The sequence below is a fragment of the Anabrus simplex genome, chromosome 6, assembly GCF_040414725.1.
Source record: "Anabrus simplex isolate iqAnaSimp1 chromosome 6, ASM4041472v1, whole genome shotgun sequence".
Classification (NCBI taxonomy): Eukaryota; Metazoa; Arthropoda; class Insecta; order Orthoptera; family Tettigoniidae; genus Anabrus; species Anabrus simplex.
In genome coordinates this window covers 185,313,409-185,339,178 of record NC_090270.1, presented here as the reverse complement: position 1 = coordinate 185,339,178, position 25,770 = coordinate 185,313,409, and the positions used below count along the sequence as shown (strand labels likewise).

The 25,770-nt window shown below is 38.1% G+C and overlaps 1 protein-coding gene across 2 annotated transcripts in view; it reads left to right on the top strand.

The window, feature by feature from the left end:
* Shmt (serine hydroxymethyl transferase) overlaps positions 1 to 25,770 on the top strand; it is a 131,813-nt gene that overhangs the window by 73,192 nt on the left and 32,851 nt on the right. For both annotated transcript variants that reach the window (XM_067150094.2, XM_067150093.2), the window contains exon 5: positions 863 to 1,075. In XM_067150094.2, coding sequence (XP_067006195.1) covers positions 863 to 1,075 — 213 coding nt within the window. The remainder of the gene's footprint in view (positions 1 to 862; positions 1,076 to 25,770) is intronic.

Here is a 25,770-nt window from a genome sequence, read left to right as displayed (position 1 = left end):
ATGGATTTCTTCTTGATTGTTTTGTTCATTTAAAAATCTTAGGCCTATGATGTAAGTAGATACAATTTCATTGAAGTATCCTGTTTAAAGCATGAATTATTGTAATTTGTAGCCCAGAAGTATTATTTTCATCAAGCCAGGGTGTGTTGAAAATTGTTAGATTTTTTGTCGCGCATGAGTTTTACTGATAACCCTTTTTTAAAGTTGGCAGGTATGCCAGTTTAAATCTATAGTGATCACAGTAGTAGAAAATGGCAATTGTGCTGTAGTATATGAGTTTTCTGTATAGCCATCAGATGTGCACTAGTGGCATAAATAAAAAGGACAGTTATAGTGTGCCAAGAAGACAGCCTTATTTCAGGGACCAAAATCAGGCCAGTATGGAGAAATTGAAAAAGAACAGTTAAAATGTGTAACTGGATTAAGAAAAGACGGCTATTCAGTTTTGTACAAAATGCTACAGTTAAAGGTGCTGGAGATGCAGAAAAAAACAGTATAGGAATCTCATAGCTAAAAGCAAGCAGAGGGTGGCTGTGTAGATTCATAAAGAGGAAGAACCTTTCTCTTTGAAGGATATCTGTATGCCACAGATTGCTGAAGGACCATTCAAAAAAAAAAAAAAATAATAATAATAATAAATAATGCAATTACATTGGTATTTTAAGGTTAAAAATTGTTTAAAAGGTGGGAAAATTATGCAAGTAAATATGGTGCCTTCCAAAAATTTAGGGTAGGCTTATATTTGGGTCAGTACAGTAATTATGTTTGAGTCTACTAATATGATTTTTATCATGAAGTGAAATGTGTGTGTTTTTCTTTTTACACTTTACTGTATATTCATTTTTTTTCTTTTAACTATTAGGAATCAGCTGTTATTCCCGTTGCCTGGATTATAAACGATTCCGCCAAATTGCTGATGATAATGGAGCGTATCTATTTTCTGATATGGCTCATATCTCAGGACTGGTGGCAGCAGGTGTAATTCCTAGCCCCTTTGAATACAGTGATGTTGTGTCCACCACTACACACAAGACGCTGAGAGGCCCTCGGGCAGGAATCATCTTTTTTAGGAAAGGTAAGACTATGAAGAATTATGTAATACATTTGAATTTACACTGTCTTCTGTTGCAAAGGAATAGAAATGTGTATGAAAGAACTAATTGTTTTGTTATAGTGGAAGCCATTTCTTTTCACTTCAACTCGGTTAATTTATAACAGGTTTTTAAAATTGAGAAAATACCTGAAAAAGGAAACGCACAAATATCAGATTATACTTGAAAAAGATATAATGTAAAATAGAATGATACGTTTCGTTCTGGAAAGAACATTGTCGTATTATGCAGTCACACACTTTTCTTCTTTTTTATACTTACTATAGAGTGTTCCAACCTTAAAATGCAGTACAGCAGTAATGGGATAATTCCATCTCTTTCCTTCTTCCATGGTTTGCGGTTAGCGCTTCCTACTCTAATGCAGCGGGTTTGCGGAATATCCGTAAATCAGAATGTTATCGGTTAAAGTGGGTGAATATCATGTTGTACAGAATTTCAAGGCGCATTTGATGTTGTTAACAAAAAAAAAAATGTAAAAGAATAATTTAGTGTGAAAATGGTTATCTAATGGAAAGTTACGCCAGATGCAAAATCTTCATTGCGAAGAACTTATCAGGTCATAACTACTATTTTATATTCATTATTTTCTTAATTTTTTCACTGGTGGTAAAGAAACATTTCAGCTTGATGTAGATAAGTTTATTTTTAAATTTAAATGATAACAAAATGCAGTATATGCATTTATTTTCAGTCATGTTCAGGGATTTTTATGTGCAGGAACGAAAGTCAGTCGCTGGCCAGTGTCTTTCCTGTTGAATTTGTATGAGGGGTCGAAGCAAGGCAAATGGACTTCAGATATTGAAGTTATTTTAAAAATAATCCCGAAGTTCTTATCTTGCTTAGTTCTTAATTTGTGACAGGAAAAATGTCTCCTTGAATTTTTGTTTTGCGCGTGACTTGGCTGTCTGGCTGGCTGAAGTACCAGTAGTGATCTCCCAAACATGCGCTTTTAACATTTCCAGACTGTCGCATGCAGTGCCGTACTTATTTTCTCAGTAGGATATATAATAGTGATCAAATACATATCGGTGACATATGTATTCTTGAGGGCAAGTGTATTTCGTTTGTGTGGTTTGTGAGTTTGTTCTCGTGCTTGGGGATGTTAGTTTGAAGAAAAAGTGCAGAAGGATGTACAATGGATCATCAAATTAAAAAGATGTTCCGTAGATCAAAGAACAAAGGCAGAAATGTGTACACGAAAAAGTCAGTCGCTGGCCACTGTCTGTGCTATTGACTTGGCATGGCGTGGTTAAAGCGAAGCAAATGGTCTTCGGATATGTAATTTTTAAAAAAATCGTACCTCAAGTCCTTAACTCGCTTATCTCTGAATTTATGACGGGGAGAACGTTTCGTTTGTTTACGTTTCACGAGTGACTCGGCTGGCTGGCCAGTAGGGATCTCCCAAACAGTGAGCATTTAAATATACAGACAGTGATGTGCAGTGGTGTTCATTTAATTAGTATTATAAGTTTGATTAAATAAAGATCAGTGATAAACGTATAGTTCTTGAGGACAAGTGGATTGTGTTTGTTGTGTTTGTGTGAGCTCGTGCTCGTGCATGGGTTCTTAGTTCGAAGAAAAAGTGCAGAAGGATGTACAATGGATCGTCAAATTAAAAAGAAACGTTCCATAGGTAAACTCAGGGGATAAGAACGTAATATTATAATGAGTGTCAGTGAAACAGCTAAAGCTACAGGTTGTTCCGAAAGGACAATCTATGCTATAAGGAAGAAACACACACGTGGTCCTTTGCAAATTCCCGCCAAAAATAAAAGCAAAAAAGTGAAGGACGGCAGAAAAATGCAAGGAAAATTAAATGTGATGAAATTGTGCAAAGTGGAGTGTGTCGGGTGGTTCACTCTCTTATATTTGTTAACCCTTTTGCTCTCAGGCTATTTTCACCAGTCAAGCCCAAAACACTCAGGCCATTTTTCATGATTAGAGACGAGAATTATAGGCACTAAAAACAGTAAAAATAGGCAGGCATATAGGCTCTTAAATTAGCCAAAATAGGCATGTAAATAGGCACTAACGTATAAAATAGGCAAGAAATAGGCATGAAAAAATACTTACAGTATAATTTAATAACACACTCAATTACTATAAAGGGAATTTACAACAAGCAACTTTTCAATGTTTTCCGGTAACAATCTTGTTCTCCTCTACTCTACTCAGGTATCGTTTCACGTCATTTTTATTATATTTTCTCCCGGTGAAGTCGACAGGATACTGCCAGATTTTAACTGAACATTTTTTAGGACATATTTCCATGTAAGTTACGAATTTTCTTGTCCCTACTATAAAGTTTCTAGAAACATCACCTCTAAGAGTCTTTTTCTTTTTTATGAAACAAATGCATGTTTATACTATGTGCTTGCCAGGGACTCACCAAGCTGCCCCTAGCAGTATTCATACTTATATAGAATTAAAAGGATGCACTATAAATCTCAGATTTGTGAACATTTTATATGTTGCTATTCGCTGGCTTTGGTCAGCCGGGTCAGCTGTCATGAAGACTATTTTCTGTTGCCTGCAATAGATCCTGCATCATGTGTGCCCACAAGACTGCCACCCTCGTTGAAAATTAGAAAACCGCGTGATTTGAAATTGTCGTGGCATGCGCCCATAACCTTACTTTCTGTCACAGTTTAGCAAGACTCTAGATGGGATGCTATAGCTTATGCACCCCAGACTTTCTTCGCTTGCCCCCCTAGCACAACGGTTACTAACTGGACCTCACCAATCCAATCCAACGGTCTTTTTGCTGGCCTAGTCTTGTAAAGAGTCTTTGCAGCCTTGTAAAACACACTGTGACATCGTCTTAGTCATGCCATCTTGTATGTCTAGCCTCTGTGACATCATCCTAGCTGCACCAGATCTTCAACCTATGTTTCGCGAAGGCTTAGTGAAAGCGTAATAGTTATTCAAGATTTTTAAAAATTACATTTCAGTTGTAGTCCGCTTCTGTGGTGTATTAGCTAGCGTGATTAGCCGCCACCCACGGAGGCCCAGGTTCGATTCCTATCTTTGCTACGAAATTTGAAAATAGGCACGAGGGCTTGGAACTGGGTCCACTCAGCCTTGCGAGGTCAACTGAGTAGATTCGGGTTCGACTCCCACCTCAGCCACCGTCGAAGTGTTTTTCCGTGGTTTCCCACTTCTCCTCCAGGAAAATGCCGGGATGGTACCTAACTTAAAGGCGTGGCCACTTCCTTCCCTCTTCTTAGCCTGTCCCTTCCAATCTTCCCATGCTATCACGAGGTCCCTGTTCAGCATAGAAGGTGAGGCTGTCTGGGCGAGGTACTTGTCATCCTCCCCAGTTGTATCCCCGACCCAAAGTATCATGCTCCAGGACACTGCCCTTGAGACGGTAGAGGTGGGATCCTTCGCTGAGTCTGTGGGAAAAATCTACCCTGGAGGGTAAACAGATTAAGAAAGAAAGAAAGAAAGAAAATATTTCAGTTGTAAATCTCTATTTTCACAGAAAATGAATCAGAGTTCAAAAACCGATTTTTAATTTTCACCGACTCTGTGACAAGAGGCCACCGGCGTTCTAACTCCTCGTTCAGTAATTAAATGATTATTTACATTTTAGCAATATAAATTATTGAAAGTTGATGGCTAATACAGCATTACAACAGATCAACTTTCCACAATACGTAAATTAATAGGACTATAAATGCTACAGTTAAATGCGATCGGCGATTGTAGTTCAGTCACACACACACACACAAAAAAAAAAAGGAACAAACGAACTTACCACCTTACAGCAAGCTTGGAAGAAGATTACCCTTCCATCCGTAGTGAAAATGGGATCCCCTGTGATTCACCGCTTCAGCCAGTAGGACTTCGAAGATTTTTCTTTGCAATTACAATTTTCTTTACATCACGCCGACGCAGATAGGTCTTATGGTGACGATGAGATGGGAAAGGCTTAGGAGTGGGAAGGAAGCAACCGTGGCCTTAATTAAGGTACAGCCCCAGCATTTTCCTGGTGTGAAGATGGGAAACCACGGAAAACCATCTTCAGGGCTGCCGGTAGTGGGGCTCAAACCCACTATTTCCCGGATGCGGTGATTTTCTTTGGGCATTGCCACAGACACGCTTCTTCTTCACAAGAAATCACAACACGTTCTGAAGATAAAGCGTAAGTGTACAACAGTGTATATCGAGAAGGAGGTATAAGGGACATGGGTTGTGCAACGTAGTTCGACGTTGATTGGTTTTCGCATATGTCTTAGAAGGATGGAGGGTTTGTAGGCTTCGAGGTCAAATTGTTCCTTGTTTCTCCGGATGAAATTTCCCAAGAACTATTTCTGGTGACTTCCGAGAATTCCCATAACAGATCTTGAGAAATGAGAAGATAATTCTGTCGAGCACATCAGTTACAATACAATGCCCTAGAAGAAAATCGGGTTCTTTAAAATAGATTCAAAAGGCATTAAATAGGCAATTATACTCAAATAGGCACAAACCCCTGAAATAGGCATTTATAGGCACAATAAAACCAGCGAAATCTAGCTTAAAGGACCCTAAAACGGATTTAAATCTCAAAAGCCTACGTTTCTGAACACAGGAATAAAATAGGCAAATAGGCAAATTCCCGTCTCCATTCATGATTATGCATGTTAAAATGTAAAAAATTGCCGTATAAAGAAATCCCCAGATATAAAATTGAAAAAAATCACAGTAGTACACTATTTAATATCGTTTCAGGAAAATAATATCCCAAAATTGTTCATGGCATATTTTACTACAAATTAAATTTTGAAATTTGACAATATATTACAAAAAATAAAAATCGGTTTTCAAATACTAAAAAAGTAATATGTTCTTTAGTGATATTGTTGTTGTTCAGTCATTCTGAAAATAAGAGCATTTAATTCTGTATAACATGATATAATTTTGTTTTTTGTACTCTTATTTAGTCACGAGTTACAGTACCTGACTTAAAGAACTGTCCACGTACCTTCCGGAGACAGCATTTGTGTTTTGGAAAACATTTTCCTATCATCAGTACCTGTAAAATCCGAATTACTCTTCTTTATCTACAGCTTTTCCCACACCTGTGGGGTCGTGGGTGCAAACTGTGTTGCAATGTGGATTTGGCTCTGTTTCATGGCCGGATGCCCTTGCTGACGCCAACCCTATATGGGGGAGGTAATCGCTATCACGTGTGTCCGTGGTAGTTTGTAGTGTAGTGTGTTGTCTGAATATGAAGAAGAAAGTGTTGGGACAAACACAAACACCCAGGCCCCGGGTCAGAAGAATTAATCAATGGCGATTAAAATCCCCGACCTGGCCACGAATCAAACCCGAGCCCTCTGAACCGAAGGCCTCAGCGTTGACCATTCAGCCAATTAGTCGGACTGAAATACGAATCATTATCGGCTATAAAGTCACTGTCATCGTCTAAAGCAGGGCCTCTCAGGGTGCATGCGCGTGGTGCATGCACTGTGCACGGTGCAAAAGACGACTTAGCTTGGTTGACCAGAGTGCAGACCCCCACTCCTCGATTTGGAGCAATAGCGCTTACTCTCTCTTTCCTCACGCCTGTCTCGCTCGCTCCGCCTGTCTCCCCCTGCCCCACTTGCGCCATAGCGCTCCAAATCCGGGCTGAGTTGAGCCGAGCTTAGCCGAGTAGCCCAGAGATGAAGCGTTGATCCGAGTCATGCCGAGCAACACCGATGCACAGTGCACGGAGCTCTTGCGCCTCACTCTGCACGCGTGAGATTTTGGGAGTTTGAGAGGCCCTGGTCTAAAGCATCTAAATAATCCAAAACATCGGAATTATTTAGCCTAGAACTTGGCCCAGCCATGTAAAAAATTTAGGCCTACTCGTGGCACGGAAATCTAATAACATGAAATGTTAAACTAAAATTCACTTGAGAATGCCGATAAATGTAGAATATTAAAGAAAAAACATAATAAACAATTATCTATTATTAAAATGGAAACAATAAAACGAAGAAAAACACGTATTTTGAAGCTTAAATGAGACTGTACTCGCAAGCAGCACACTTCAACTCGCCATGCAGGGAACATACGCGGTTTGATAACTTCATTTGTTCCAAACAGGTGAGCTTAGTGTCTCTATCTCTCGAGAAAAGTGTAAACTAAATCCAAAAGCTACTATTGCTGTCTTTTCCTGACATCTGGGAGTTCATTAAGGTACTTATACAGCCATCCGAACACAAAGCCAATAAGCAATACCACTCGAGCCGATAGATTGGCTCGCTGAGCCTATAAGAGTTAACATAACCACCGACATTGAACGTGATTTTGAGCCGGGTAAATGGAGAAGATTCTTTGCTACGATTTTCCAAAACTACGTTGTATCGCTTCTCACATGATGTAGGCTTCCGTTATTTAAGACAGGATAATAAAGCAGCTTTCATTGAAACTGATGAAATTATTATTTGGAAGCACAGATATCTTGGGGAGATAAAACGTTCGAGGGCACAAAATAAAGCTATAATTTACACAGATGAATTGTAAGTAAATATTGGGCAGACAGTGACAAAAAAAATGGGAGGATACAACATTGAAAAGTGCACAGCAGGCTGCCATTGAAGGGGTTAGTTCGGAACTTAGACCACCGAAAAGCCGAGGACCGCGATTCGCCTTAGTTCACGCGGGTAATGAACATGGTTTTATTCCAGATGCTGAACTAACATTTTTATGCCATAAAAACATGGCGGATGCCCACAAGGATACGACTGGGAAAATTTATGAGAAGTGGTTTTCGGAACAACTGTTGCTGAACACTCCCGAAGGTGCCGTGATCGTGCTGGATAATGCCGCTTATTATTCCCATAAGTTGGAACCTTTGCCAGTGGCTTCTTGGCGGAAAGATGACATCGTACAGTGGTTACGTAAAAACAAATATTTTTTGAAGACGGGATGCTCAAGCGAGAATTGTTGCACATCGCTTCTTAGTATAGGGCGCTGTATGATAAGCAGAGGATAGATGAAATGGCAAAAGCGGCAGGTCCTAAACCCTATTGAGATGGTGTGGTCCCAGGTGAAAAACTACATCTGGTATAACGTATCATTCAAGAAATATGATATGGAGAATTTAATAACCACTGCATATAAGAACATTACGGTGGACAATTGGGCAAATTACGTGAACAAAGTAAAGAAAAATGAAAGATCTGTGGAATGCAGATGAATTACAGGACAATGTCGACGATGAACAGTTTTTAATAAGTCTTCCTTCATCATCCAGATCATCCTCAAGTTCATCTCCCGAACTCGGTTCATCCAAGGCGGGAACATCAGGCCTTGCAGAAATGATAGAAGGTGTACGTCCAATGTCTGGGAGCAACGACAGTGATGTTGTATTTATTTTACCATCCTACAAATATCAATTTATGAATGAATAAATTTAAAATTACAAAATTACAAATGAAAAATGTTTTACTGTGTCGCCCTGTTTGAGTCACACTCGAGCGTGATCTTCACGAGTTGATTTTGCAACAGCGCGCTCCATCTACGCTGTACTGCAATTTGAGGTCGCAACACTCTATAGCTCATGTGCCCGTGCTTCATACAGAATTCTATATTGTATACTACAGAATTCTAGATAAAATACTATACATGTTGTGAGTAAGATTTAATTAGTGTTGCCTGAGAAACGCCACATAAAGGTCACCATACGTCGTAAAGTTCGAATTGGGGAGTTTTCATTACGGTGGCAGGCCCTATTTCCTACTGCTAGCCACAGTCGAATTTCAGAGTTTAGAGTATATGAAGGGCCCCATTGGCTACTGCCAGTCACAACGGCGAGTTTTCATTACGAAGGAAGGCCCCCTTTCCTACTTCCAGTCATATTCGAGTTTGGCAGTTTTCATTATGATGGCAGTCCCCCTCGTTTACTGTCAGCCACGATCGAGTTGGAGTGTATTCATTATAATGGCAGGCCCCCTTGCCTACTGCCGTTTAGATTATGTTGTCCAGGGTGATTGTTGAAGTCACGATCCAGTTGAGGAGTTTCCATTAAATGCTGATAGAGACTGCAATAAAGTAAGGTGTAGTTTTGTTCACCCTCTCTTTCCGTGATTTGGTAAGAGTAAAAAATCTGAACCAGAAATAGTTTTCTTAAGCAGGGCTGTAAAATTTGGAACAAGCTGGGGATGCTAATAGATTATCCATCTTCTCCATGGCAGAACGTAAGAGCCATAAGCACAGAGAGTTTGATTGATCCGCACTAACTTTGTGTATCTGCTTTTGAAGAACGAAGTCCTGCTTTTCAATCGTGTCCCACAATCACCAAAGTCACCTCACTTGTAGGTATATTATATTGACCCCTATGTTCAGCTTGTGGTTGTCGGTCCGCATGAATCACAACCTTAAACTTTTGACAATCATCAAGATCAATCAATAACCACTGATCTGCATTTAGGGTAGTCGGCCAGGCGGCAGATTCCCTATCTGTTCTTTACCTAGTCTTTTCTTAAATAATTACGAAGAATTTGGAAATTTATTGAACACCTCCCTTGGTAAATTATTCCAATCACTAACTCCCCTTCCTGTAAATTAATATTTGCCCCAATTTGTCCTCTTGAGTACAAACTGTATCTACATATTGTGATCTCTCCTGCACTTAAAAACACCACTCATCTACTAATGTTATTCCACGCCATCTCTCCACTGACAGCTTCGGACCATACCACTTAATCGAGCAGATAGTCTCCTTTCTCCCAAGTCTTCCCAGCCCAAATTTTACAACATTTTTGTAACACTACTATTTCGTCGGAAATCACCCAGAACAAATCGAGCTGCTTTTCTTTGGATTTCTTTCTGATTCTTGAATCAAGTAATCCTGATGAGGGTCCCATACAATGGGACCATACTCTAGTTGGGGTCTTAATAGAGAATTGTATGTCCACTCCTTTACAAACTTACTACAACCCCTAAATACCCTCATAACCGCCCCAGTCAAACTCCCCGCCTGGCAGTTTCCTTGAATCGGATCACGCAAGGGAGTAATTTTTGTGGCCGCAGTCATACCGCCGCATGCGCAGGGAAGAATCCCAGACGCACGATGACACGACGGATGAGGGTCCGCGAGCACGACGCATCCTTAACACTCTTGGCTCGGTGTACCCTTTATTTACAATCCCATTAATGTGATTACCCCAGCGAGGATCTTCCTTATAATAACATGTAGGTACTTACAACGGTCCCCACAAGGAACTTTCACCCCCATCAACACAGTAATTAAAACTGAGAGGACTTTTTCTATTAGTGAAATTCACAGTCTGACTTTTAACTCCGTTTATCATTATACCATACCATTGCCTGATGTCCATCTCACAATATTGTCAAGATTTTTTTCAGTTGCTGCCAGTCACAAATCAATTGCCTTAGATAGGTCAGTTGCAATACAATCTGTTTGACCTCCTGAATTCAAGATATCTGCTATATCTTGCTGGAATCCTGCAAGATGAGCTTCAGTAGAATAACCATTCTGAACTGCCAGTTAGTAATTTTGCAAACATGTCTAATATAATCAGAAATAATGCTTTCCCAAAGCTTACATGCAACACATGTCAAACTGACCGGCCTGTCATTTTTGGCTTCATGTCTTTAACTTTATGCTTTATGCACAGGGGTATTATAGCAACTCTCCATTCATTTGGTATACTGTTGATATGGTACAATATCCCAACTCATTTTCTTTAGTATAACCTCTTAAATCTTATCAATTCCAGCTGCTTTTCTAGTTTTCAATTTTTGTATTTTATTGTAAATGTCTTTGTTATCGTAGGTAAATTTCAATACTTTGTTTATTAGTCACCTTCCCTATTTGGACATTATCCATGTAACCAACAATCTTTACATACTGCTGGCTGAATACTTCTGCCTTGTGTAGATCCTTGCATACACACTCCCCATCTTCATTAATGATTACTGGAATGTCCTCGGAACCTGTTTCTACCTTAGTACCAGTACATACCCTTCTGTTTTTCACTAAAATTTGTATGACTGCCTATTATGCTTTCCATCATGTTATCCTTAGCTGACTTCTTTGCTAGATTCAATTTCATAGCAAGATTCTTCAATTTCTCCTTATTTCCACTACCAAGATTCTTCAATTCCTCCTTACTTCCACTACCTTTTCTAATCCTATTTCTTTCCAATCTGCACCTCCTTCTGAGTCTCTTTACTTTTCTGCCGGGATGAGTGGCTCAGGCATTTGAGGCACTGGCCTTCTGACCCAACTTGGCAGGTTCGATCCTGGCTCAGTCTGGTGTTATTTTTGAAGATGCTCACATACATCAGCCTTGTGTCGGTAGATTTACTGGTACATAAAAGAACTCGCCGTATTGTAGATATTATCCGCGAAAACGCAAGTTTTGAGCAAACTGATTGCCATTTCATAATTATTTTAGTGTGTATGGGGGTTTTTCCGACTTTTACAAAGAACTGATATAACGACAATCTGCTGTAGCGAGTAAATTTTCCACCGTTATGAATTCTCGCTATAAGGACTTCTACTATACCACTCACTTTGGTTTTGCTAATAATATGGATTACGAGTGAAAATACACTTGTAGAAATAATCCTAATTATATGAGTAACTTTTATCAGTCTATTTACTCATATCAGGCACTTCATCCTCATAGTCACCTCCGGTGTCCCAGAAGGCAGTAATCTTGGCCCCTTGCTCTTTTCCTTGTTTATGGACGATCGGCCGTCCAAACTCAATGAAACAGCAAATACCCTACTTCCTGCTGAAGACTGCAAGATATTTAGGGAGACCAGGAATCCATCAGCTGCAGCTCTGGTACAGTCCTCACTTAACGCCCTCCCAAACTGGTGCCAATCCACAAAAATGCAGCCACATGACCATAACACTACGTAAATCTCCTCTATCGACACCATATTACCTGCTCGACAAACCGATCACTGTAGTTACGCAACAGCGTGACTTAGGTGTAATATCAGATACAAAATTACAATTCAAGAAACACATAGAAACATATACAACCAAGGCTACGAAATTACTAGGTACTCTCTACGGTTTCACATAAATTTCTGATCCCACTGCTCTTCGTCACTTCTTCCTCACAATCATTCAACCTCTCTTGAACTACTGCTCTCTGATTTGGACAACAGCCTCTCCCTCCAATATTAACCAGTTAGACTGAGTAGTGTCCTCCTTTGCTGCAATTTTTAGGAACAGAAACCGCAAGCTCAGAAATCTGTTAACGCAGCAGATATTAAGGGCAATAAATGTGTCACTGCTGCACACCAGGTGACAGATAGCTGACCTGAGTTTCCTCCATGGGATTTTAAATGGGCATTACCGCTCGGAACATCTTGTCTCACTCTTCTCTCTCCGTGTTCATTACCACTCAGAAGATCTTGTCTCGCTCTTCTCTCTGTGTTCCTTCCCGCTCCACCAGAACCGAAGACCTTCTCCACATTCCCCTCACTCGGCACTCAATACTTCAACGATTTTTCCTAATCTGCCTCCCAACTCTCTTTAACAATATTAATAGGAGACAAGAGCTTGATATAGCATCAAGTAAAAGTATATTCGGGAGGGGTGTAAACAGTCTCCTAAGGATAAGTTGATTGTGAAGAGGTTATACTGCCATTTTGATCCACAACGACTTGTCTATGAACATGGACATTCTCATGGTTTTAGATTCAGACAGTTATTAGTAGGCTGTGTACCTGATCTTGTTATCTTTTGTTATGTTTGCTATATTTTATCATGAAAGTTTACATTTGTTAATTAGTCTGTTGACAATGCAAGTGAAATTTGCTCAGTGTACCTGTATCTTGTGCTTCGTGAATAAATAAATAAATAAATAAATAAATAAATAAATAAATGTATAAATAATATTACTAATATCATTAGGAATATATTCTAATAATTTTGACTCATAAACTAGTACGTAGCGTCCACATTCTGGAAAGTCAGGAAAAAGAATTTTAGTCAAGGAAAGTTAGGGAAATAGACAAACAATCTGGAAAGTCAGGGAAATCTTCCCCAATGATGGATTTGAGGGGATATTTTTAGGCTCTAGTCTGCTGTAACCCAGGCTATTGTAGCATTTCTTTTTCAGGTATTTTTTCACAGTAAGTGCACAACAATTGCTATACCTTTCCAAGATGGTGGTGGCTAGTGCGCCCCACAACAATTTATTGTACAATTTTTGTTGTGCCCTTGTGTATCTTCTTTTGACCATTTTTATGTTCTAAGTCTTCCCAGCCAACAATTTCTTTCTCTGCAAAGAATACTTCTGCTCCATCTCCACTTAAAGAAACACGGCCAAGAGTTAGCACTACATCCACAGCTACAAAGGAATTAGCAGTGCTAGGATAAAGTCAAACAAGTTTATAGACTTTCAGTATGAATGAAGATGATGTTACATCGGCTGAAGCCATGTGGGCTCTCCAGGTTGTCAATAGAAAAATGTCTCAACTCTTGTGATAAAACTTCTGCAGCATTCGAAACAATGCTCCAAGACAGTAAAATTGCTCGAACCTTTACTATGGGCAAGGCTAAGGCTTTCTAAGTTATAAATAATGGATAAGCCCCATATTTTATAGAAACTTTGTAAAAAGACTTAGCTTTCATGTATTTTAAATGAGTAGGTCCTTTAGCATGAGAAGTGACTGCTTGTACTCATATTACTAATTTTGAACTTACGTTGTTTGTTTTGATGAATTGTTAATCAGATTTGTCCAAAGAGGACAAATGGACTTATGTGTACGGTTTTGGGATGCAAATCCTAAAAAATTTGCAACAAGGTAATGGAATAGTGTATTTTTAGGCAGGGCAACTGCAGATCACTTATTAGATGGGTTTATACGGTTTATACATGGACTCTCTTTACCTTTAGGAAATATTTTGCAAGTCTCAATGGATGGGACAAATGCTAACCTCATTTATTAAAAAGAAAATCATTTGCTAAACCGCAAGGGAAAATCTATTCTTGATATAGGCATGTGCAGTTTGCATACAGTAAATGGAGCCATGAAAACTGGGATCTCCAAAAGTGAGTGGGACCTTTTTAATTATCTTTTTTTAGATAGCCCTGCTTGACGTGCTATACATACATACATACATACATACATACATACATACATACATACATACATACATACATACATACATACATAACAACAAGCACACAATTTCCTTAAAGTTCACTGCAATAAGATGGTTGGAAAATGGACGTTGTGTTGGTCAAGCTCTTAAAATATATGATCACATTTGACAAATTTGTTGAAGAGTACACTGAAAAAAAAAAAAAAAGCCCAACTTCAGTACCTTAGAAAAGCTGTGAAGAATCCACTACGGAGGATATAATTAAGTACTTTTGAAGTATTTTGTCAGTTGTTGAACCTTTCCTCAGAAGATTTCAAAGTCAGAAACCTATGGTGCCTCTTTTGTACATCGCTTGATGAACTTACGAAAAAACATAATGACCAAGCTCTATAGCCGCAGTCACTTAAGTGCGGCCAGTATCCACTATTCGGAAGATAGTGGGTTCAAGCCCCACTGTTGGCAGCCCTGAAGATGGTTTGCCGTGGTTTCCCATTTTCACACCAGGCAAATGCTGGGGCTGTACATTAATAAGGCCACGGCCGCTTCCTTCCCACTTCTAGCCCTTTCTTATCCCGTCCTCGCCATAAGACCCATCTGTGTCGGTGCGACGTAAAGCAACTTGCAAAAAAAAAAAAAAAAAAAAAAGCAAACATTATGATAAGATTTGTTAAGTCTGAAAAGATAGCTGAAGCAAGTACTTCCTAAAAATTAAAATATTTAGACTTACAAGATAGTACCCATCTGCTGTCAATAGAAAAAGTGGATATTGGTTATGCTGCCAAGAGCTTACTCAAACAATTAAAAAATGTTCTGAAAAGGAAAAGTTACTTGTAAGAATGAGTCCTCTAAAATCACATTTAGCAAGGGGTCTCACTGCCCTAGACCCTAAAATGAAAAGGATCGTCATCATTCTTGAAAACTTGCACAGCCATACAAGTGATAAAAGTGCTGAAAAGGCCAAATGACAGTTCTGTCTGCTAACTGAGGAAGCTCAGAAAAATGCAGGAATCAACAAACAAATGAATGACTTCATTTCTAAAAGAAGGGATGATTTAAGATCGGATGAATTTTACTACAGTCTTTTAGAAGATAAGAAATATGAAGATCTCTGGTCTGTAATGAAACTTTGTTTCATTTTATCCCATAGTATTGCATTTGTTGAGACAGGCTTTTCTGTCAATAAACATTTACGAATCAAAAATCTTTTAGAAGAACCACTTGTGTCATAGAGAGTAATTTTTAATAGTATGAAACATGTTGGTAGTTCGAAGAATGTTACTATGAGTAGAAGTATGTTGATCTTGATCTGACCTTCAAGAAGGTATCAGTCATACCTGAAGAGAAAAAAAAAAAAAAAAAAAAAAAAAAAAAAAAAAAAAAAGGCAATCAGAAGAGGGAAAAAAAGAAAATGGAGAAAAGGAAAATTGAATTACAATTGAAAGATTTGGAGGAAAAACAGAAAAAGTTGAAAATTGAAAGAGAGAACCAGGATGCTGAAATTGAAAGGAAGAAAATGGTTCTAGAAAACAAAAACAAAAATAGTAATCTTGTTGATATATGCAAACTTTTCTTTTTCATTTCAATCTTTCCTCACTGATTTGTCTTCAAATTTGAAAACTATTTTGAATGTAGACTTAGACTAATTGGAATTCATTATATTCACCTACATTAGAAACAAAAGTTAATTGCTTTTGATCTCAAGAGTGCTTTAAATCCACATGAAATAGTATTAGATTGCTGTGGTAAAATAATTTTATTTTCATATTTGAATTACTCCTTGGAAATGATACGATAAAGGTACAGTAGAAGTCCGCTATAACGAGTACGGCATATATTGAGAACCCTGTCATAACGACACTTTTTGTCTGTCCCTTCAAAATTCCTATATTAAACTATATATTATCCTTCGGTTACAGTGAGAGCCCAATCACTGACGCATCCGTTATTACGAGCGATTAAGCGAGAGCGATTTTTCCGCTACAGACATTTATGCACTCAGCGATTATATTGTATGCGATCGATAATCTTTGGTGTAGTTTCCTCCCTATGCCTACTAGCGACCTCTCTTGTCGACATTCAGAGGCGATGTCGGAGTCGATTAGTAATACCCGTCGACTGCTGTTCCGTAAAAAAAAAAAAAAAAAAAAAAAAAAAAAAAAAAAAAAAAAAAAAAAGGAAATGAAAGAGGAGGGAGAGAGAGAGAGAGAGAGTGTGTGTGTGTGTGTGTAATAAATGCGTTAATAACGTGTCCGATAGCAGTTGTTAACTCTTCAAAATAAAAGCTGAACTAAACGATCGCTTAATTATAATGCTAAATAATGCAGTTAAGAATGGAGTACACCTCAAGATATGGCAGAGAGCATTATTGATTTCGGAGGTTAGTTTTATATTTTCTCGTGTCTGGTTAAATTTCGGAAAGGCTATTGTCGTGTAAATTTATAGCAAGAAGGTTATCAATTCTATACTGGTGCTTGATATATATTTTCATGGTAGGCCTATATACGCAGTCAAGTTAGGTTAGGTGATGCTGTTTGAATAAGAAAACTGAAGCGTTTGCCTCAAAATGCGACATTCTGTATCGTTTTCTTGCTATGTGCACTTGCGAACTCTCTCGTCGACATTTGAAGGCGATGTCGGAGTCGATTAGCAATACCCATTAACTGCTGTTCCGAAAAAGAAAATTAGAATTGCAAGAGAACACGTTTTTGTAACAAATACGTAAATAACTTGCTCGATAGCAGTTGTTAACTCATTAGAAATAAAGGCTAAGTAAACAGTCGCTTAATTTTAATACTCGACATTAAAATTAAGTAAGAATGAGATACACCTCAAGATATGGCAGAGCGCATCACTGATTTCTATGGTTAGATTATATTTTCTCGCATATGGTTAAATGTTAGTAATGTTATTCCCGTCTAAATTTATAGCGAGAAGGTTTCCACTTTTCTACTGGGGCTTGATATGTTTTCATAGTAGCCTACATATGGGGTTACGTTAGATTAGGTGACGCTGTTTGAATAAGAAAACTGGAACATTTGCATTTGCCACAGAGCCATCTGGAGTGATACTATAATTTTTTAGAATGAAATTAAACATGCACTTTAACGTAGTATCGGCTTTCAAAAAATGACAAACGAGCAAGCCGTAGTGTGGATACCAGCCACAAAAAACAAGTTTTGAACAAACTGATTGCCGTTTCATACAGATTTTAATGTGCATGGGTTTTTTTCCGACTTTCACAAAATAGCTGATATATTGACAATCTGTTATAGCGAGTAAATTTTTTGTTATGAATTCTCGCTATAACGGACTTTTACTGTATATGTTATACATATTACCTTTAAACAATTAGTTTATATATAAAATGCCATCAATGTAATAATTGTTTTTCCATAAATAATTGAAAAAAAAAAGGAAGTGGAGAGAGAATTAGGCCAGCTGTGGGTATGGAGGAGGCTGGAATTTCCTTTTTTATTCCTTGTAAAACATGCTGTTCGGCGAATTAACTTGTCACTCAGTTTTCTTGAGTCGGGGAAATTTTTCTTAGTAGGTCAGGGAAAGTCAGGGAAATTTGAGAGGACATTTCTGTGGACACTAACTACAGTATAACTAATATTGTCACCTAATAACTCTACGAAATGTAATACTCATAGTATTAGTTAATATTACTGGTTTCTTACTAAAAACATTAGTGAAAAATCTTTCATGAAACAGGGCCCTGGTTTTCTTTCTCCACACACTTTTCCCACATCTAACAATGGAATCACCAGTGACCAAAACCTCAACCCTACCCAACTCATTTGATTCCCTGCTCTCCTGGTCTCCCCTATCTTTCCTGATGGCTGCAGAAGCTAATTCCTCCTCCCTTTTCTCCCTCCCATGACCCTGTTCCACCTTTCTTTTCCTATCCTTTATTCTACATCTCCCTTTCCTACCTTTTCCTTTCCTCCTACTTCCACATATCTCAGCTACAGTTCCTTGTTCCTCATCTTCCCTCTGTTGTTCTACCTGCAGTGACTCATATTGATTTCTCAAGCACACCTGTCCTGAATTCTGCTCCTGATAGAGCCCTTAGCCTGCATTTTTCCTTCCTCTTAAAACATTAGACCACCTGTCTTGTACAATTCCCCCTGTTCCTTCCCATCCTTCTTGTACACCTACTGTATAGGGCCCTGTTAGAGGGAGGTTTACCTTCCTTCCCATCCCTTTTGTACACCTACTGTAGTACATTGTTAGAGGGACGTCTGCCTTCCTTCCCATCCCCCTTGTACACCTACTGTATAGACCTTCTTTCCCTTCCCTCTTGCACACCTATTGTATACTGTACATTGTGTTAAAGGAAGGCCTACCTTCCTTACTGTCTTCTGAGAGAATCCTAATTATCTCCTTGGAACTCTCCAACTTCTCCCTCATACTCCTTAATGCCTGGCCACACCCACAGTACCTACACGCCCCCCTGTGGGTGGGGACGCAGACAAAGAATACACCCACGGTATCCCCTGCCTGTCGTAAGAGGAGACTAAAAGGGGCGACCAAGGGATGACTATTAGAACCATGAAACTCCTTGTGATTAGTACCACCACGCGGGGAACACCATGGGTCGCTTTTACTTGCGCGTAGTACCACTGTGTTTGGTACCGAATAGGTTTGTGATTAGTAGCAAAAGAGTGCGATGGTTTTTACAGTACCTGTGATTAGTAGCACTATCTGAGCAATACCCTGGGATGAGGGAACCCATGGTTATGGCTTGCCTATTAGTACCCACTATATGAGGAACACCACGGGATAGCGTGAGTCCCTGTGGTTGGTACACTTATGTGATGAACACTATAGGTTTGCGTTGCCTGTAACTGGCGCCGCAATGTGCGATACACCGTATGTCTGTATTAAATGTGCGAATTTCATTACCTGTGAGTAGTACCACGATGTGTGGAATACCATGAGTAGCGTACTACTTTTGATTAATACCGCAACACGACAAATACCATGGTTCTACTTTTCTAGAGTTAAGTACCATTATGGTGACTTAGAGTTTGGACCCTTTTCGATTACAAGCATCATCGATTCAGTATCATGCTATAGAAGCAGTCCCTTGGTCAGTAATACAATTATTTTACGCCAGCTTCTGTGCATGTGAGGCACTGTGGGTCGGTTCCACTGATTGTTTTAAATTCATATCCATCCGTTCATTCTTCGTCCTCATGTTTTGAATTATGGTCAGTGGAGGATTTTGTCATTTCATTTCGTCTCATTTCGCACCATTAGAAGCCGATGACCTAGATGTTAGGCCCCGTTAAACAACAAGCATCATCATCATCAGAGCTTACACGTGCATTCTTTACAGAATAATGAAAAAAAAAGATAAAATAACTTACTTAGTGCAAAAAACTGAAGGAAAGAAATATTGTTTAGTATAGTACACAAGGATCACATGTCAATAAGGTAATGAATATACTAACTATACTACAATACTACCTAGCCGTATAATACTATCTTACAATGCCCTAATAGAATGAAAACTGATTATTACTACTTTACCCTGCCATTTTGTTGAACACTGAAATATTGAAAGGGTCACCATACACAAGTATACACCAAGCTCGATAGCTGCAGTCGCTTAAGAGCGACCAGTATTCGGGAGATAGTGGTTTTGAACCCCATTGTCGGCAGCCCTGAAGATGGCTTTCCGTGGTTTCCTATTTTCACACCAGGCAAATGCTGGGGCTGTACCGTAATTAATGCCATGGCCGCTTCCTTCCCACTCCTAGCCCTTTCCTGCTCCATCATTGCCATAAGACCTATCTGTGTTTGTGCAACGTAAAACAACTTGTTGTATATAAGGGTACACACGAATGTAGTGGGCAGGATACTGTAACATAATACCTACACTACAATTGGATGCTGTTATGCATCATCATTAGACCAAGCTCCCAAAGTTGGTTTCAAGATATTCGTGTTTAACTTTAGGTTTGTGTAAATTTGTGCAAACATAATTTTGCTAAACATGGTATTCCTGGTGTTGTAGGATAATAGATTGTAACTTCTCACCAAATTTCAACATTTTAATACTCACAGTACATAGATTTTCTTGAAAAAATGGCGCTTAGTCTACTGATTCAATTTAAGGTATTTCTCACATGCAAATAATGTATCACAATACTATACCAATAACCCCTTACTGTTGAATATCTACTGAGTAAGACTTCTCAAAGTATAATGTGACTGCAGTAGTGATTAAAACCTGAATCTCCTGCTGTCCGGACAGGCTCGCTAAGTGCTTGAACCACCATGAGCAGTGCCACAACTCCGGTATATTATTAAAGTTTTAGATGGAAAGGGGAGCTATTCCCTAAAGTCATTGCTATAACCACTTACTGATTTGAGGAATTTCAACTGATATGAGTCAAATGGTAAGAATGAGCCATTGTAGTCTATACAATGCAACGCATATTTCTTTATAGATTTTCCTGCATGATAGGCCTATTATGTTCTGAGAGTCCAGTACTGACATGATATTTTCAAGCCTATGGGTAAGTTTTGTTCTGCTTTAGACACACATTAGTTGCTAAGTAGAATGGCAGTCTCTCATACCATTAGGGGCCGATGACCTGGATGTTAGGCCCCTTTAAACAAGTATAAGCATCATCATCAGAATGGCAGTCCCGTAAACTAAGTAAAGGATGTGAAGGTCGGTATATGTGGTTATGATTACCTTATTCCAAGAAAAATAAAGTGATTCTGAAAGAAAGTATTGAATTTTAAGTACTTATCTCAGGAAAAATTATAATAGAAACTGAAGATCTGATTAAAAAATATTTACTCCCTTAAATTCACACAAAACACTGGACAGGTAATAAGATTGTTAGTCTCAGTTCATTCAGTCTTGAAATCAGGATCTCCATTGAATCCATCCATGTTGTCCACGACATTAGAATCTCCTTGAAGTTTGTGGTAAAATTGTTTAGCGCCTGCAGGTATGAGGTGCATTAGCGACTTAAGGTCTCAAAGTTTGGCTTCAGTCCCAGTCTTGACTTATTTAGATTTACTTCCTGTAGATTCACCATCAAATTTAGTTTTGACGTACATAGTGAATGGCTGTGATTTCAAGAGCCGGATTTCTTTTAGTTGTAGCCAGTTTATCTTGCAACCATGGGCATCAGTTTTCTGATTCATGATCATTTTTTTCAACTTCTGTTGAACTGAACAATGATGTGTTTTCCATTTGATGAACAACAATGGGATTTTTCCACCTGCAGTTTTTCATTAAGTTTACTTAGTCCTCTGCAGTGTATAAACACTGATGAAATTTGAGGGCACGCTCAATATCTGCAGTCAGTGTCATTGGGAAGAAAACTGTACCCAGAATAGTATAGTTAACTTCTGAAGAATAGGGTGTTCATCCAATTCTAATTTTAATATTATGGTTCTGACTCCCACAAGAATCTGACCATAATATTAGCTCAGAAATAGTGGATGCATCTTCCAGTAGGTGTTACATTGAACATGAGCGAACTTTTTGTGCTCTGTGACCTGCCACATTTTCCAGCCAAACATAAGTGACTTTTATCATCACTTCTCTCGTGTACTCAGTTGTATAACCATAGCTGATGTTTGTTAAACCAATATGTTCGTTAGAATTCGTGGCAAAGGTAATGTTTTCTCCATGTCAAGGGTAATTGTTTCCAGTTCTTCCATTTCTTTGGCATGCAGTAAATCATTTGTCTTCAAATTCTGTGCTACTTTTGCTTCAACTAAATGTTTTGCCTTTAGCTGACAGAATATCATGATCATTCTTGATACCTTTAATTTTAGTATCAAGAGAATCACATGAATTACAAGTGTCCTTTTTTAGTTTCTTTATTTGCAAATTGAATGTCGTTAGAAAGAGTTTCTTGTACATTGAAAACGAAACTGGATTTTCATTTTCTGCCTTGTACATGTCACACATCAATGGAAGGGTCATATCACTACTGGAAAACTCCCTTTCAGTTTCTTTCCGACAGTAATGGGACTTGTACCGTGGATATTTGTTGACGTGTTCAGTAACACCTTGAATTCTCTCATCGGATATTTTATTGCTCCCACCACCAAATCCATGAAGATTTCTAACTCCATTGCTGCTCTTCAGTTTGTTTAGCATTGAATAAATACACCTGTAATTTTCAAATTTCGAATTACATGCAAAGGTTTTGAAGTACAATACAGATACACAACTCCAACAAATTTGGTGACACAGGCATACAGTTGTCTACTTCAAGTGGCTCTAGATGTGTATATACAGCCCCATGAAATGTCTTCCAAATCTCACCTTCAGTATCTGTATTCACATCACGTAGTTCCACAGACATGTCTTGCTTATTACTTGTAACAGGAACTATGTTATTATTTGGATTCTAGAACAGTAACAAAACTATCGAAATATTATTAAAATTATTTTGCGAGTTTCATTGCAATTCTTATACCGATTATTATCAATATCGCTGATACCTAAACGACGATATGTTTACAGAAATGGCCCTGCTTCATTATTCTGATCTGGAATTCACTGATTTGGTGCGTATTACCTAGCATAACATGTTAAAACACTTACAGCGAAGCCTTCGCAGCTTCTTCAAATAAATATATTGATAGAGAAATATTTCTTTCAGTGCAGACTACCATATTAGGTACCGTACAACAATCTCTTGACGATACCAACCTTAGAATGTTCTCTGATGTAACCTTTTTTTTTTTAGCAAGCTGCATTAGTAGCATTGATCTTCTCCTTACTTGCGGAAGTACTTGATGCATCGCTGAACTTCATCACTTGATAAACCACTCAGTGTATCACCACTTCAATAAATTAGCACCATCGAAAACGCAGGCACCCTCGCCGTCATCCATAACTCAATGTGAGGAATTTGGCACTTGGTCTAATGGTGCAAACTGGAATGCCTCATAGTCTGATACAATTTACAGTTTAACTGATTCCCACTGTGTTGCTTAGGTTTTCACTTAACTGACAACTAATGCCTTCTTGTAACACAGTGGGGAATTTATTATAAGTCGTTCAAGCTTTCCTGTACAAGATAGTCCTAAAGTCTCAGTTTTCATCAAATGGCACTTAAGTCTTTTGATGCATAACTCCATCCAATTCTCAACTGCACTTAAGCGTGTCCTTATAATAACAGTTTAACTGAAACAGTAGAACTGGAGTTACAACTAGAATACTTCGTACTTAGGTTGTTTTTTTTCTAGCTATGCGCTAACAGAAGAGAGTAACCCTACTAGACAAATATTACGCAATGATACAGGAAGTACGATAATTTCTTATAATATAACTACACTACTACGCACTAAGAGAAATGAAAACTGCCATTAATTACGGTACTGAATATCAAAAGAAATATACAAGAATTGCACAACAGTAAAGAATACAAGGAAGATACTACTATATCTGAAACTACAATACAGTTCTAAACTGCACTAAAGAGTGTCTAATTTGAATAATATAAATGTGGTTGTACGATTATTGCAGCTGGTAGATTACTATTATTTTTCCTACTACATGGGACGGAGATGAAAGCTGTTTTTAAATGCTGGAAAAGAAAAGAAAAGAGGAAGTCTACAATAATTCCTCAATCTTTGTCAGAACTATGCCAGGAACTTGAAGTGCAATTATCGGGATATAGGAATTTGATTATTAATTTTAACTTGATGAATAATCAAAGGTACAAAATATGCAGGAGACTTAGAACTACAAATAATCAGAATACAGTAATCAGCTGATTATTATTTTTATTTTCTCAACTATCCCTTACTCTTTGTTCTTGTCGGTATGGAGCAAACAATCTTTAGCAATCCAAAGATGGTTAAGTAATTCTCCAGTGAAATACTGTATATTTTCTTCAACTCCTTTTTAAAATCAAAGTTTACAGGCATATCATGTTATTTAAGTAAATACATTATTACCTTCATGATAGTTTGAACAAATATCTATATTAAATACCATGTCTATTGTCTGCATGAATGTAAAAGCTGCAGAAGTTACAACTCCGTATAATAACCTGTTGTAAGTACAGTATTATACCAACAAACCTACAGATATTAAAATTTTTAAAATTTAATATTATTTCCTATTTGTCCCAACCTAAATTCAAAACAACTTACCCTAGAACATGTAACATGTAATCTACTAAACACCAACTGAACTACTTGATATAAAATTTAAATAAATATTGCTACTCTTAATTTCTACCAGTATAGCACTAAATGGATCACACACACAAAATTAATCAGTTTCAATGTTTTAACTACTTTACCACTACAATAATACAAGAGCACTCTCAACAGCCAACCATTCACAAGCGCATCCAACAATGCAATCCCTTGACCTTCTGAGACATTCTCCAATGCTGTTTTAAAATCCCTTATATAAGGAGTTGTAAAATTAACCAAGGCTTCACAACAGGGAAGATACTGGACTAAATTTCAGACTCTTTTTCATCATCGCCAACTAAATATACAGGGTGTATCGGAACTATACTGACAAAAAAAATTGTGCACCCGGAAGTAACAAAGTAACGTCATTTTCTCAACAACAACAAAAAAATATTCTCTGCAATTTGATTGCCCGATCATTCTTAACAAAACACGAAGAGCATACCCCTTTTTTTGTTGTTGAATTTTCCTCATGTACCTCCTTAGCTCCACAGGACATCATTTGAAAACATCCATTATACTTCCTAAGGTTCCTCAAAAAAATGCTTAAACTCAGGATAATCATTAGTAAGTAGGTTGTTTAGAGGATGAGGAGGCTCTCCAGTAAGATGAAAATGTACCTTTCCATTTCTACAGCACAGACCAGGGCTTTCTTCTTTCCATTTCTTGTGTGACACCCCTTGCAATTGTCTTTCTGGCCAATAGCAACAACTATCATTACTATAATCTGTATTGCAGTCGCATTTTAATCCCGATAATGATTTTGTTTTCCACGAGTGAATTTTTATTATTCATTATTTCTCCTAACAGCTTTTTTATTGACTTCAGAAGTTTTCTTTGTGTATTTCCTAACAGCCTCCCTATTAATATCAGGTTTTCTTTCAGTAAATTCTTTTAGACTCCCTGTTTTTTTAACCTTAATGCTGTCGGTGAAAGCGCTATGCTTGTACCCCTTTAGTTTTCATTGTATTGTATGTTGGAACTTTTGAACAGTTCTTGGAGTCGGAGGAAAAATTTTGATCATCAGGCATGAAAGAAAGACACTTGTTTATAGGAAGAGGATGATAATCATTAAAAGGAAATTCATTGTCGATTTTGTGATTGGCAGTGGGACAAAAAAACTTACAGGGCTGATTACATCAAGTGATGTAAGGACAGAGCTAGCAATAGCGGGTGGTGGTGGTTGTTGTTGAAGAAGGACATACTGAGGTATGCGTGGTTCAAAATGCAATGACATTATGGAACCTGAACACTTAAAATGTAATATAGTCCTTCCCTCAACAGGTTTTTCAGGCTGTGTTATCACATTCCTTCCCAATAGACCACCAGATGGTAAGAGTATATTTAACCAGCAGCCACACTTTTGCAGTGGGTGGCATATGA